This window comes from Salmo trutta, chromosome 9 (assembly GCF_901001165.1).
Source record: "Salmo trutta chromosome 9, fSalTru1.1, whole genome shotgun sequence".
Lineage (NCBI taxonomy): Eukaryota > Metazoa > Chordata > Actinopteri > Salmoniformes > Salmonidae > Salmo > Salmo trutta.
This window is the reverse complement of record NC_042965.1, coordinates 10,009,669-10,024,452: the sequence shown is the minus strand read 5'-3', so window position 1 is coordinate 10,024,452 and position 14,784 is coordinate 10,009,669. Positions and strand designations below refer to the sequence as shown.

Sequence of the window (14,784 nt, the reverse complement as noted above, 5' to 3'; positions counted from 1 at the left end):
TAAGGCTGTAATGTGACAAAATGTGGAAAAAGTCAGTGTCTGAATACTTTCCGATTGCACTGTATGTTGTCATTGTCTGTTTGTATACTTCTCGTATACTGGTGTTCTCCTCCTCAGACTGCCAGCTAAAGACCATGTAGAGACTTCCAATAATTAACAGGTATCAATGTTTTGACTGAAGCGCACAAGTTACTGTAAATTGTACACACACCCGGTCTGCCCAATGAGAGGATGTATCTGTCCTCTATTCCCGCCCACCACTATCAAGAATCTTCTCCACCAACAGCGCCACATGTCGGTTGCTTGAGAAAGAGTAATTGAGATAGCCAGATAGGGCATTCATTCCAAATCGGGTAGGGCAATCATTGTCAGTAAATCATTTAATGTGTGCACTGGATCTCCCTTTCATATGTTGTGTGTTAACTGGTATTGATATGATAAGGATTCACCACTGATGTCTGTATCCTCTGTAACCAACTGTGACTCTCAGATGTACCTGGCTGTATGAAGGTAGTAATTGACAAAAGGGGAGTTGTTGCATACTTTAAAACATTGATCATAATTAGGCATAATGCTCCAACTTATTGTAGTGTATAACTGCAAACAGAGGGAATATGAGATTCTTATTTAAGTGTTGTTAGGTTTTGTTAGGCCTGAGGCGCCTTCGAGGGCATTATCACTTTTATACAACAGGTAACCAACATATTCAAATAATGATTGACATATTTTCATAAAAAAACATAATTTTGATTAATTTATTCATACTAGATATAGTCCCGACACAAATCTAGGGTTGCTGGAGAAGTGACCCAGTCGTTCAGTCTTTTTGTTCTGGATCTATGGGTGTGACCCCATAGATACAGAATGTTCCATTGCCATACTTGCTGGCAACATTATTTTCCCTAGCTTGCTAGCTAGCCAACTAATTTACAGTCACGTCAAAAAGTGCAGCCAGAATAACAGCAAAGTAAGCTGTTTTCTAGTGACATTTATTTGGATACATCCATAACAATGAGCCATTAAGGCGCAATTTCGCCTGGCATAGAAAATGTGCTCACTCGTCAGGACAGAGTTGTTCAGAGGATCTAGCCAACAACACAGCTACAGTAACACAGTCACTTCAAACTGAAGCTGGAAAGATTGCAAATTAGCTGCGTTTCGTTTGACCTTTTTTCAACTGACATTTTTTTGTATAGATCCATAAAAATTATGCCAGCTGATTCGTGATTTCAACTGGCTGAAAAACGCTGCCTGCCTGTCTGTCTCGTCAAGTTCATTACTATGGGACAGCAGGAGATCGAATTTAAATATTGAAACAATGTTGCAAATGTCAGCAATGTATATACAAATCCCCGATGTTGAAAACGAAATATTAGTCTAAAAGAAATGTGAGATAATGTCTAGATGCTTTTTATTGTGGAGATCAAGTTTATAAATTGCCTGGCTGGGCTGATGAGGTGTATATAGAGGTGTATATAATAAATTAAAAAACATTGCTTTCACCTAACTTTAACATTCTGCCATAAAGGGCACAAATTCTAACTTAATAAAAAACTAGTTTTCCCATCTGAAGGTCAATTAAAAAAAAAATACCAGTAAGTGTCAAATAAAGTAAACAATGACTTCATCTTTAATCAGCAATGAATCCCCTTTTGACAGGGGGAATGGAAGCTTGTGTGCAACTGGGAGTGGCAATTGAATGCAAGCTTCACAAAAATGTATTTATTGTTAAATTATTTCTAGAATGTCGATCTATGGGTAACAGGGTTGACGTGTTATGCTCGATCCGCTCAGTTTTTCTCCACAAAACACCAGAAAATGAGAGTTCAGTTTACGTGACCTTAAAATGAGGGACAGATGTAAATGAATCACTAATCACATTAAATAAATTATAATCTTCAGAAATGACTGTCAAAGCAACAAAATAACTAGGTCTTTACAATGATTGTGAAAGCTTGGAGAAATGTTGGGGTTAAGTGGGTTAAAATCATTCTAGAAGTCACAGAGGGATTTTTGGCGCTTGAGTAAGTCTTTATTCATATAAAACAAATCGAATTTATTGAATTCTCCATGTGGTCTATATTAAAGGGCACGTCATTTAAATATCAGGCTTTTAAAATGCAATATTGGTGCACAATTAATACTTAATATCAAAGGCACTTTTCATGGAATGACCCTAAAGACACTATTGAGTCATGAAAATTAGACAGTCCCTCTCAGTCAATGAAACGTTTTCTTTCTTTTAAAGAATTGTGTTTTTCTTTATTAAGTGAGTAACTAGATCCAGGGTGTAATGCTGAAACTCAATCTGTGTCCAATTATACAATATAGGTTAAAATATCCAACTCCAGCCACTTCAGCAACTGATTTTAAGTGATTAAAAAAAATACTATAAATAGCCAGAGTTGGTAACTGTATTTTACAAAATAAATACAATGGGAAGACGTAGAGGCGGGTCTCTGACACGCATGCAACTACATCAGGTCACCATGGAGATAGAGGCGTCACTTTGTCTCTTTAACTGAAGACAAACAGTCCTGTGCTGAAAGATTTAGTCACTTGAGTTCATAATAGGCATCTGTCTCAATCTCAAAAGCTCAGGGGATGAAGTAAGGTGATTTGGCAGCTCTGGCGATGAGACAATATAAAGAAGAAGAAACATGAAAGCAAACCTGTCCATTGACTTGTGTTTCTGTCATCTTACAATTTTTTTTATGCCCTTGGTGGTGGCCAATTGCGTTTTTTCCGGTTGTTGCTCTGCGATGTCGCGACAGACGATGTCACGTCAGACTGTCGCAGCTCTTTCGCCGTTGCGACGCTTCCGGTCTGTTCTTATGGACCACCTGGAAACCGTTGGCATACAGATGGTCAGGTTTCCTTGCCACAAAGAAAACACAGTCGTACAGGTACTTCAGCATGGACTGATCGTTCTCTGTATAGGTGGTGGGGACAGACTCTCTCTCCACCTGCAGTAAAAGATGGTGTTTTAGGCCCAAGGAGGATAGTCAAAACAACTGAAACTGAAAACAATGTTTTATACTTTTCTTTACTGTAAACTGTAGTAGTAGTAGTTCATCTTATTCCTCCAATCTGTACACCTATTTTATTTAAATTACAAAAAAACTGCTTTACCTCCAAATGGAAACCATATTTTAAAATTGCTGCCCTGACATCCTCGTAGCTGAGCTCGATGGAGAGCTCGTTGGCCATGTTCTCAAAGTGGTACAGCAGTGGGCCTATAGACAAGGGAGGAATCGCAGCTTTGGTAAAAGTATTCATACAGTAGTGGAGGCTCCTCCTCAGAGGAAGGGGTGGACCATCCTCAGTGAATTTCATAAAAATAAAAATAGTGAAACAATAAAACAAGTTATACTATTTAGATAAAGCTATTCTAAATGTATTCACATTTTGCCAAATAATTGATTAAAACACACTGTTCTGCAATGAAGGTCTACAGTAGCATCAACAGCACTCTGTAGGGTAGCACCATGGTGTAGCCAGAGGACAGCTAGTTTCTGTCCTCCTCTGGGTACATTGACTTCAATACAAAACCTAGGAGGCTCATGGTTCTCACACCCTTCCATAGACTTACACAGTAATTATGTCCTCCAACCTATCAGAGCTTTTGCAGTATGAAATGATGTTGTCGACCTAGTCAAAGGATCAGAGTATTAATCTAGTTCTAAAAGAATAAGCTACAGCTAGCTAGCACTGCAGTGCATAGAATATGGTGTGTAGTTGACTCAAAGAGAGAGAAAGACAATAGTTGAACAGTTTTGAACAAATTAATGTATTCAAAAATGAAGGAGACGCAAGAGAGAGAGAGCTTGCTGTATTTCCACTTTAACTTACCTAGCTAACGAATGCAGCTAGTTAGTTTAGCCTACTCAAACACCCGGTGTAACTACTAAACTGCTTGCTGTACACTGTACTACATGATTATAGTGGGTGTGGCAAACCGTGGGGTGTTGGGTTGAGCGTGCAGAGATTAACACAGAGACAGGGAGGTTCTAGTCAGAAAACACAACTTTACTAGGCAAGAAAATAAACATAACTAAATAACGTAGGTTTCGCTCTGTCCTTCTCAGGTTTTGCTCCGTGTCCGTCTCTCTCTCTCCCCTCGTGGCGTGCCACGGTGCTCCCTTTATGTGGCCTGCACTGCTGGTTGGCACTCTCTCCTAATTACCTCTACTTGGAGCCATCACGGGCTAGGCACCCCGCCGCTGTACTCCCAGCAGAGGGAGCCAACATCGCGGCACGTACCTCCCCTCTATCACCAACCGGGGTAGACCTCCCGGGATACCACACGTGTTTATTAACAAGTTAGTTCTAGTAGCTAGCTATGTTGACTATGACGTTAGTTAAAATGGTGACAAATACATAGGCTTTGTGTAGCGGTTATGGTATGAAGGTTTGGGTTGGAAAGGTTTTTCTCGCCTGGTCACATACAGCTGTATTATTGTGCACTGAAGTCCACAAACAAAGGGAAAAGGTGAGAGGAGGACAGCCAGCGCGTAGATGCGAGAAGGAATTATACATGCTGTTTGTATACTGAACAAAAATATAAAACGCAACCCGCAACAATTTCAAAGATTTTACTGAGTTACAGTTCATATAAGGAAATCAGTCAATTAAATTAATTCATTAGGCCCTAATCTATGGATTTCACATGACTGGGCAGGGGTGCAGCCATAGGTGGGCATAGGCCCACCCACTTGGGAGCCAGGCCACCCACTGGGGAGCCAGGTCCACCCACTGGGGAGCCAGGCCCAGCCAATCAGAATTAGATTTTCCCCAAGAAAGGGCTTTATTACAGACAGAAATACTCCCGCAGGTGAAGAAGCCAGATGTGGAGGTCCTGGAATAGCATGGTTACACGTGGTCTGCGGTTGTGAGGCCTGTTGGACATAATGCCAAATTCTCTAAAACAACATTGGAGGTTACGTTTATATTTTTGTTTCAGTATATGTGGCTGCTATGAAAGTGAACTGTTTGTGTGTGATCAGGGGTGTATTCATTCTGCCAATTCTGTTGGAAAACATTTCTTAAACGGAAGCAAATGGAATGAAACAGGGAGAGCGTACCTGAATTTGTCCAATAGAAAGTCTAGTTTGCAACTGTTGGACTAACGATTACACCCTAGATCAGCTAGATGCAGTCAAGAGTGTGCAAGGCGGTATTGAATGAGTCACTGTCTGTCACCTTGATTACTAAAATGTTTCTGTCGACGTGTGCACCTATGTTGTAAACCTTCATTCGTAGGCTAGGTTGTAGCAACCTCATGATGGGTATAGGGACAATTTATGGGTATAGGGAGTATCATGTATTAGCCTAAACCGATGTCACATTGAGCTGGGTGAATGTAATATTAATGACAGTCATCCAATAGAAATAAGGCCATGCTCCAAACCAAAAAAAAAGACATCCTCCCTTAAACGCCACTGACATACAGTATATCATACACTACCAGTAAGTTTAAACAGGAACTATACCAAAAATGCATAGAGAACCTCTATCACTGGTCAGTAAGGAGCTCTGTTGAACATATCGTCGCTCACCAAGATTGATCCACACGCCTCCAGGTTTGAGAATGTTCCAGATGGTCTCCACGTAGTCGATGACATTGTGCGCTGTGTCGATGAAGAAGCAGGTAGCCACACAATCCCAGGTGTCTGAGAGGAAAGACCACAATACTTGTTTAACCCGTCTCACCTTATTGCTAATACCAACCAACACAGGTAATAAAAAAAATATCTGTGTCTAGGACAGAGTGCTCACTTTCACCATTGACTGCTCAATACATGGCCAATTCACATAACAACCTGTCATTCAACAGAGAGAAAAGGACCGTGTCTAAGACCAGGAGTGCTGATCTAGGATCAGTTTAGTCTTTTAGAACATAATGAATAAGACAAGATTGGACCTGATTCTAGATCAGCACTCATACTCTGAGACGCTTTGTGAATGCAGGCCCTGATCACTCATTGCTCTTGTTGATCTTTCATACAGCCTGTGTGAAGCTCACCACTCACTAGGCTCTGTGTAGACCTCCTGGAAGTCCCCAGCCACCATGGAGAAATCCGAGTTTAGAGGCAGGCTCTGGGGGTTGACGTCTGGGAAGCTGATTGGCCGCGTCTGGTCAGATGACCTCTTGTTGTTGCTGAACTGGTGGATCCAGGGGTACAGGGTCATGGAGTTGACCTTTTCACACCTCAGGAAGGACAGAACAGAGCCAAGGTAAGTTAAGCTGAACAACAATGGTCCGAAGAGGATTGCATTGGGATAATTTGATATGCTAGGCAATTGATTTGACCCAAGTTTTCAGGCAGCTAAACACACCAGACATTTCAACATTAAATGACACACGGTGCAACATATGCAAGGGCTGAATTATTGCATCATACGCAAGTCTTAAGTTAGGGCCAGGGGTGAAAATAAGGCGGTACGGTCCGGTACGGTGTCACGGCAAAACAAATAGTGCGGGTACGCCGTATCGGTAAAACATGAGCCTATCACAATAATGAAAACAAAACCTCAAGAAAAATAAAAGGTGTAGTAGCCTACAGTTATCATTACCGTATGTTAGAGGCATGCAAATGAGCGAATGGACTTGAAAACAGGTTGTAGGCCTATAGGCTACGCTCCAAAATACGATGTGGTTTGAGGAGAACACAAACATTTTGCTACGGCAGAGAAACGCGCACGGACAGCAGTGGAGGAATTCATTTTGGCCTAACGGCAACCACCAAATGTCATTACACTTTTTGGGTGTTTTGTGTAACGGATGTCTCTTTCCATCCACCACTGTTCGGAGGCTGGAAATGCGTTGCGAGTGGGTTAGGGTTAGATGGATGAACGTGCACGGGAGCCCTTTGAAGTGATTGTTTGAAAAATCAGATGAAAACATCACGACTAGTTGTGTTGATGCCACAAGAAAAGTGAAATGACAAATAATTCTGGCTAGTCCCACAGAAAAAATGGAATTGAATTAATAGGAATTCTAAATATAATTATATGATTAGGCCCTACGGGTGGCCCATTAGGCAGGATTAGGCAGCCGCGGCAGTTTGATGAGGGCACATTTTCCGACTTAAACTGACCAAGATGCGCCTCCAACAACACCTCACATAATTCTGCCCAAAAACAATAACTTCTCTCACCCAGTGGCACGCGGGCTATTTAGGTGAGCGCTAATGCCGCCCCTTGATAAGCAGAGCCCACATTGTCAAAGGCAGGTGTGTAAAATATTTTGCTTATCCATGCATAGTGCACCTCTCCAGGGCGCTGTTGGAGAGACGCTACGCTCCACCACGCTCCATCAAATTAATTTAACATAAATGATGTAGCCTACGGGTAGAAAGAGTAGCAGCCTATGTGGTTTTTCTGTAACCCATGGACTGGAGACCAAATGTATTACAATGTCATGAGACAGACACCTTTTCAATCATTAACTTATTAATGAGGAGCGAGAGTGCAGGAGAAAGTCAACTAAAAAAGGCTAGCGGGCAAACATCACCTTTGGTGTGGCTACGGCATAATCCAAACAGAGGTGGACAGCAAATGTAATTCATTTCAACGATTGTCTTCATTTTAATTCGACTTCACTAACAACAAGAGGGCTTTGTTGGAGGCTATTTCTTCCAATTCCCCCCCCAAAAAGGTATGCCTGCCTGTTTGACAGACACAATTATGCTATCCATAGATTTGCCAGTATAGCCAAAGCCTCCAATACTGTCACCGTGCACTCCTTAAATACCTTGGTGTCTGAGAAGGGCTTGGTGTGTTCGGTTAAAACCAGGGCTCAAAATGAGTGAGGGTATGCCATACACTTTGTTAAAGAAAAGGGACACCTGTCCACAGAAGCAATCAATCTATTGTTAGATTTATATTTAGAAATAAATCAATAAAAAGTATCCAGATAATATAAAGTGTTCTATAACAATGCTTAACTCTGTGATGCCTTATTAAAAAATCTTAGGGATAACCCCCTTTTTTAAAATGTTCACCTAAAATGACATACCCAAATCTAACTGCCTGTAGCTCAGGCCCTGAAGCAAGGATATGCATATTCTTGGTACCATTTGAAAGGAAACACTTTGACGTTTGTGTAAATGTGAATTGGATGTAGGAGAATATAACACAATAGATCTGGTAGAAGAAAATACAAAGAAAAGAAACTACCGTATTTTTTTTCTACTACCATCTTTGAAATGCAACAGAAAGGTCACACTTCCAGCCATCACTCTGGCTGTAACTCCGATGGTGTCCACAAGATGACAGCAGTGTATGTGCAAAGTTTCAGACGGGTAACTTGAAGTATGAGCGAACTACACGACATTTAGTGTGAAGTCACCCAGGTACATTTGGCCAAATCGTGAAGGAGGCATTTGTATTCATATTACATTTTTCTGCAAGAATATCGACAAATCTGTATACTTGGACTTTGATTTAGCTTTTCCAGTATTAGTAGCCATACAGTGGGGGAAAAAAGTATTTGATCCCCTGCTGATTTTGTACGTTTGCCCACTTACAAAGAAATGATCAGTCTATAATATTAATAGAAGGTTTATTTGAACAGTGAGAGATAGAATAACAACAAAAATATCCAGAAAACGCATGTCAAAAATGTTATAAATTGATTTGCATTTTAATGAGGGAAATAAGTATTTGACCCCCTCTCAATCAGAAAGATTTCTGGCTCCCAGGTGTCTTTTATACAGGTAACGAGCTGAGATTAGGGGCACACTCTTAAAGGGAGTGCTCCTAACCGCAGCTTGTTACCTGTAAAAAAGACACCTGTCCACAGAAGCAATCAATCAATCAGATTCCAAACTCTCCACCATGGCCAAGACCAAAGAGCTCTCCAAGGATATCAGGGACAAGATTGTAGACCTACACAAGGCTGGACTGGGCTACAAGACCATCGCCAAGCAGCTTGGTGAGAAGGTGACAACATTTGGTGCGATTATTCGCAAATGGAAGAAACACAAAAGAACTGTCAATATCCCTCGGCCTGCGGCTCCATGCAAGATCTCACCTCGTGGAGTTGCAATGATCATGAGAACGGTGAGGAATCAGCCCAGAACTACACGGGAGGATCTTGTCAATGATCTCAAGGCAGCTGGGACCATAGTCACCAAGAAAACAATTGGTAACACACTACGCCGTGAAAGACTGAAATCCTGCAGCGCCCGCAAGGTCCCCCTGCTCAAGAATACATATACATGCCCGTCTGAAGTTTGCCAATGAACATCTGAATGACTCAGAGGACAACTGGGTGAAAGTGTTGTGGTCAGATGAAACCAAAATGGAGCTCTTTGACATCAACTCAACTCGCCGTGTTTGGAGGAGGAGGAATGCTGCCTATGACCCCAAGAACACCATCTCCACCGTCAAACATGGAGGTGGAAACATTATGCTTTGGGGGTGTTTTTCTGCTAAGGGGACAGGACAACTTCACCGCATCAAAGGGACGATGGACGGGGCCATGTACCGTCAAATCTTGGGTGAGAACCTCCTTCCCTCAGCCAGGGCATTGAAAATGGGTCGTAGATGGGTATTCCAGCATGACAATGACCCAAAACACACGGCCAAGGCAAAAAAGGAGTGGCTCAAGAAGAAGCACATTAAGGTCCTGGAGTGGCCTAGCCATTCTCCAGACCTTAATCCCATAGAATATCTGTGGAGGGAGCTGAAGGTTCGAGTTGCCAAATGTTAGCCTCAAAACCTTAATGACTTGGAGAAGATCTGCAAAGAGGAGTGGGACAAAATCCCTCCTGAGACGTGTGCAAACCTGGTGGCCAACTACAAGAAACGTCTGACCTCTGTGATTGCCAACAAGGGTTTTGCCACCAAGTACTAAGTCATGTTTTGCAGAGGGGTCAAATACTTATTTCCCTCATTAAAATGTAAATCATTTTATAACATTTTTGACATGCGTTTTTCTGGATGATACTATTAAAATTATAGACTGATCATTTCTTTGTAAGTGGGCAAACATACAAAATCAGCAGGGGATCAAATACTTTTCCCCCCCACTGTATTATAGTTCATATTATAGTTCATTTGCAAAACAACCAGTTTTCATAACTTCATAACTGTGAATATTCTTATATTTTTTTGTCCAAAATGAAAAGGCATGATGTCGTACAAGGTTAGTAGCTACAGTTTACGACAGATACATTGATACTCCCATAAAGCCCAGCTCATGGGCTATGTAACTAGCTTTGTTTGACCCCAATTGGTGCTTATTTGACAAAGTTAGAGTCGTTCAAGTGAAGACCGCCCACGTCATCGGCGTGCCATGAAGGCGTCGCTCTCTGACCAAATATGGTGTCCTATAGGATATACTACACCCCTAATGATATAGTGAAGTCTCGTTACGTTCTAGGATCTCTGAGGAATTCATACGAACGTGATTTGACTGGTTGAAAGAACGTTTAGGGTGAGATTTTCACAGATTCCTTTCTTTGCAAATTGAACGAGTGGAAATACAAAATCGATCATGAATGCTATATGGACCTTTTTAGGATATGAAAAAGGATTTTATCTAACAAAACGACACTTCATGTTATCTCTGGGTCCCTTTGGATGATAAATCAGAGCAAGATTTCAGAATGTAAGTACACATTTCACCTTCAGAGGTGAATTTATCAAACCTATCGCGGCGAGAAAAAAAAAAGTGTTTTGTTGTTAGGAGCTCTCCTCAAACAACAGCATGGCATTTTTCCTCAGTAATAGCTACTGTAAATTGGACAGTGCAGTTATATTAACAAGAATTTAAGCGTTCAGCCGATATAAGACACTTACACGTTCCGACATTTGTTGTTTCTCTAAAATCTGTGATGGTGACACAAGGCGCTGCATCATTTACAACTGTCCCGGGGACGCCGATCCCTAAGAAGTTGGGTTTAACATATTCTCTTTTCAGAAAATTAAAAAGTTAAATTACTAGGGACAGAATAGGCCGCAGCTGAGTTTCAGAATGTCAACAGTTGAAGCTTACACAATTCTGTGTTGGTTAAGCGTCTGTCTGGGTGGAAAGGTAACTTTTGAAAGTGCCATGTTTAGATTAATAAGGATGTCTAATGTCAACACACAAAGAAATATAAAAACTAATTTAATAGAGACATTGGTGATTTTATCAGTTTGAAAATATGATATGTTATTGAACTGATTATATAGCCTACTAACCAGATGTGTTAGTACAGGCCTATGAATTGGACTGCTATTATGTTCTGTTCTTATGGTTCTGTTCTGCGACTATTAGCTGATAAAAAATTGGCCCAAGGCCAAACCAATTTCCGACCCCTCCTGTACACCATTCTAGTTTAGCGGGATGGGGGGGTGGCGGCAATTTTTTGTATTCCCTAGGGCGGCAGAACGTCCAGGGCCGGGCCTGTTACACCCATACATTTTTGAGGTGCACACATAAGGAGGTCCCGTAATGGGAAGAAATTAAATCTACTTGCACCCTTGGTTAGGGCTGAGGGTGAGTGTTACCTGTTGAGGACAAAGTTTGAGGAGAAGAGCATGAAGAAGCTCCATTCGTTGCCTTGGCAAGCATAACCCAGACGAGCGATTTCCCATGCCAGGCGACCAAGCCCTGCCCCCGGAACCAGCACGCTCACCTTGGACACATCACTACAGAAACAACCACGCCATCACTGACAGAATACACACGTAATTCAAAATACAAAATCACACAACTGAGTTAGAATTCAAGACTGTGTGTGTGTGTTTGTTCACCACTTGTTGCTGGGAAAGAGTCTCTGGATCTCTTGGATGAGGGGCAGGTAGCAGGAGTCTCTCTCAGCCTGGCCGGCCTCGCTCCAGTCACGCACAAACTGCTTAATGGTGGACTTGAGCTTGTCCATGTCGAACGTGGAAGACGTACCGACCTTCCTCAGGTCATCCTGGACAGAAAGACAGATTTATTTCAACTCCTCAAACTTCATCCAATGGTGAAAGGATCATGGAAGCAAATGAATCTAAGATCTATCTTCTAATATAATTTACACTACTACAAGAACTACTGAAATGTGTGCCGGTGTGGTATACTAGAATAGAAAAACATATGCAGCTCCTCCTACTACTACTGTATTTGTCTTGTACAAAAACACCTAGATGCAGCCTATCCAGCACAGTGTCAAAGCTAGCAAGTAAGACCCTCCCTACTCCGATTGGTTATCCTGCATTCGCATCACTGACCGTTTTGTAGCGAGTTCTCTAGTTTCCAGTGGTTAAATTTCTAAATGACTCCTTGTGTCTCCTCTTTCCATGAATAATAACTGATTTCCAGTAGTTTGAGGGCTACAAGTAGTGCCTGGTGTGACTGCGAGAAAGCATGAGTGTGACCTTTTCTGACCGCTTAGCTCACCTCTTCGCCATACTCCATGTTCTCAAACATGTGGACACTGTTGAGCACGATGGCCTGCAACACCTCCTGGTTGTGGTCCACACTGCGACGGATACGGGCCAGGTTGGGCAAGACCCCGGGCAGCAGCAGCTGGTGATGCTCCGGAAGACTCTGGAACTGACGTTCTGCTCGATTCACCCGCTCTTGAACATGCATCCTGAGATTAAGGGGAGGTGAATTAGACAAAGCAAAAGGGAACGGTGGTGCCATGGTGAAAAGGAGGAAGAGAAGATGGAGGTCCAGAAACACAGATGGGGGAAATAGAAACTCATATTTTATAGCCTTTTTGAATTATGATAAAGCCTAATCCAATATGCAGACTCCTTGAAATGACTTGACACAAAGATTCACAAATCCCTTTTATTCCCCTTTTCTAAGCAGCTTCCATTATGGTGAACGTGGTTGTATAGACTATGCATAATCATGTATGACCTTCTTGTTTGTAAATAACAAGATGAACTGTATTGAAATGTAAATGTTTGTCAGCCTGGACTTTATAGCTCTTGCTGTTTTTGCATCTTCTTTTAGTTATCTTTGTTACTTTCTAGAGCTAGCTCCACTTCCTGTGCTGCTGTTAGCTAGCTACTAGCTAAATAGCGATGGTATGGGACAATGTAGTTAGCCAAAACAGTATAAATCCTGATATAAATACACAATCTATTTTAGCTAGCTAGCTATGCAACATAATTAGGGTTGTCACTAGTTACCACAAAGTAAAAATTAACTATTGTAAAAAGGGGTCTTAACTTAAGGGTTACCCATAAGGTCAGCTGGGAGGTTAAGGTTAGGTTTAAGATCCGATTTGGTCCAATGCAGCTGTCCAATGCACCAATGCAGTTGTAGCGAGTTCAAATCACATCACAGACAATTTTAGCTAATTTGCTACTTTTCAATTACTTACTACATTTTTAGCGACTTTGCAACTACTTAGCATGTTAACTAACCCTTACCCTAATGCTAACCTTAAGCCTTTTAGCTAACCCTTCCCCTAACCTTAATCTTAGCCTACCTAACATTAGCGAGCTAGCTAACTCACCTAGCTAGAATTAGTAACATATCATACGTTTTCCAAATCGTAACATATCGTACATTTTGCAAATTCATAACATATAATAGGAATTGTAAATCGTAACATATCATACGAAATGGTTGACGGACATCCAGCAATTATCACATACCATACGAAAAGTAACATATTATACTAAATTGAGTGTCTCAGGTTTACGTACAGAATAATACAAAATGTGCTGAGACCAGGTTGCCTAAAAAGGCTGAATTTTCAGGCGGACTTTTCAAACAGCTCTTACACTAAAGGTCATTATCATAATTTTCACAATATTATTCCAACCACAGTATTATTGACTGCACTGGGCCTTTAAGAAGAGAAATTGTAGAACTAGGCGGGGTTTAGGCATGACTTTGGGGCTGTAAGAACTAGTCAAGACTCCAAAATCAGTCATCCCTCTTCTAAAATCTTCGGACAAAACGTTACTCCATCAACATAACACACACATCACAACTGCACAATTTAAACACCCCCGATCCCCCTTCCATGAGTCATTTAACGTTACTTCATGTTCCTATTCTTGTTTTATTATTTCTTATTATTGTTGCATTGTCGGGAAGGAACCTGCACCGTTAGACGTTGTATCCCGTAACATACGACTAATAAAAACTTGAACTAAGGATAGCCAGACCGTCTGGGTCAAATTACTTTATGGGTAAGCTAGCTACCAAATACTACTGCTGTTTTGAAACAGTCCGTACCTGTAGTATCTAAACGCATCGATCACTTTCCAAAAGTGTTGCCTTTCGAGCCTTGTCTCCTCTTCTGGTGTACATTTAATCCTTTCTCGGTAAAAATATGCTTCTTCTTGCTCTCCATCAGTAACCTGGTCCACCGTTCCTTCCGCCATGTCTGAATGTTGTACTCAGACCCATCCAATCGAACAATAGAGTGAACCAGGAAAAGTAATAGACCTTTCATCTGGTTGGCAAGTTAACTATGACAGTGGGCTAACTAGTAGCTACTGCTGTATTGTTTTGTTCGAGCAGAAAATGATTTTACCTGTGTATGTGTGTCCGATTTATTACAAGTTGCAACAGGAAAACAGCTCCAGCACAGCAGCTGAGAAAATGTATAACTGGCGTCTTGGAGACAGACTCTTTATATCCTAATCAGACATCACCAAATGTGTAAACACCAACCTGAAAGGCTTGTAGGAAGTCAAAACAGAACCAGTAAGGCCCATACCTGCGAAAATAAGCAAATGAAATGTAATTCTTAAAAGTCTAAGCCGTTGAGGTGGGGGGCTCTAAGCTTACATATGGAATTGTTTTAAGAAGTTCATATCATGGATCATTAA

The 14,784-nt window shown here is 41.4% G+C and overlaps 1 protein-coding gene across 1 annotated transcript; it reads right to left on the bottom strand.

Annotated features, from left to right (window-relative positions):
* Positions 1-1,609: 1,609 nt before the first annotated feature.
* Positions 1,610-14,458, bottom strand: carnmt1 (carnosine N-methyltransferase 1). The gene is made up of 8 exons (XM_029762337.1): positions 14,186-14,458; positions 12,380-12,575; positions 11,749-11,915; positions 11,503-11,643; positions 6,033-6,211; positions 5,559-5,672; positions 3,133-3,236; positions 1,610-2,966 (listed from the first exon to the last, which is right to left on the bottom strand). The coding sequence occupies exons 1-8, from the start codon at positions 14,332-14,334 to the stop codon at positions 2,781-2,783; spliced, it is 1,236 nt and encodes a 411-aa protein (XP_029618197.1). The 5' UTR covers positions 14,335-14,458; the 3' UTR covers positions 1,610-2,780.
* Positions 14,459-14,784: the final 326 nt, after the last annotated feature.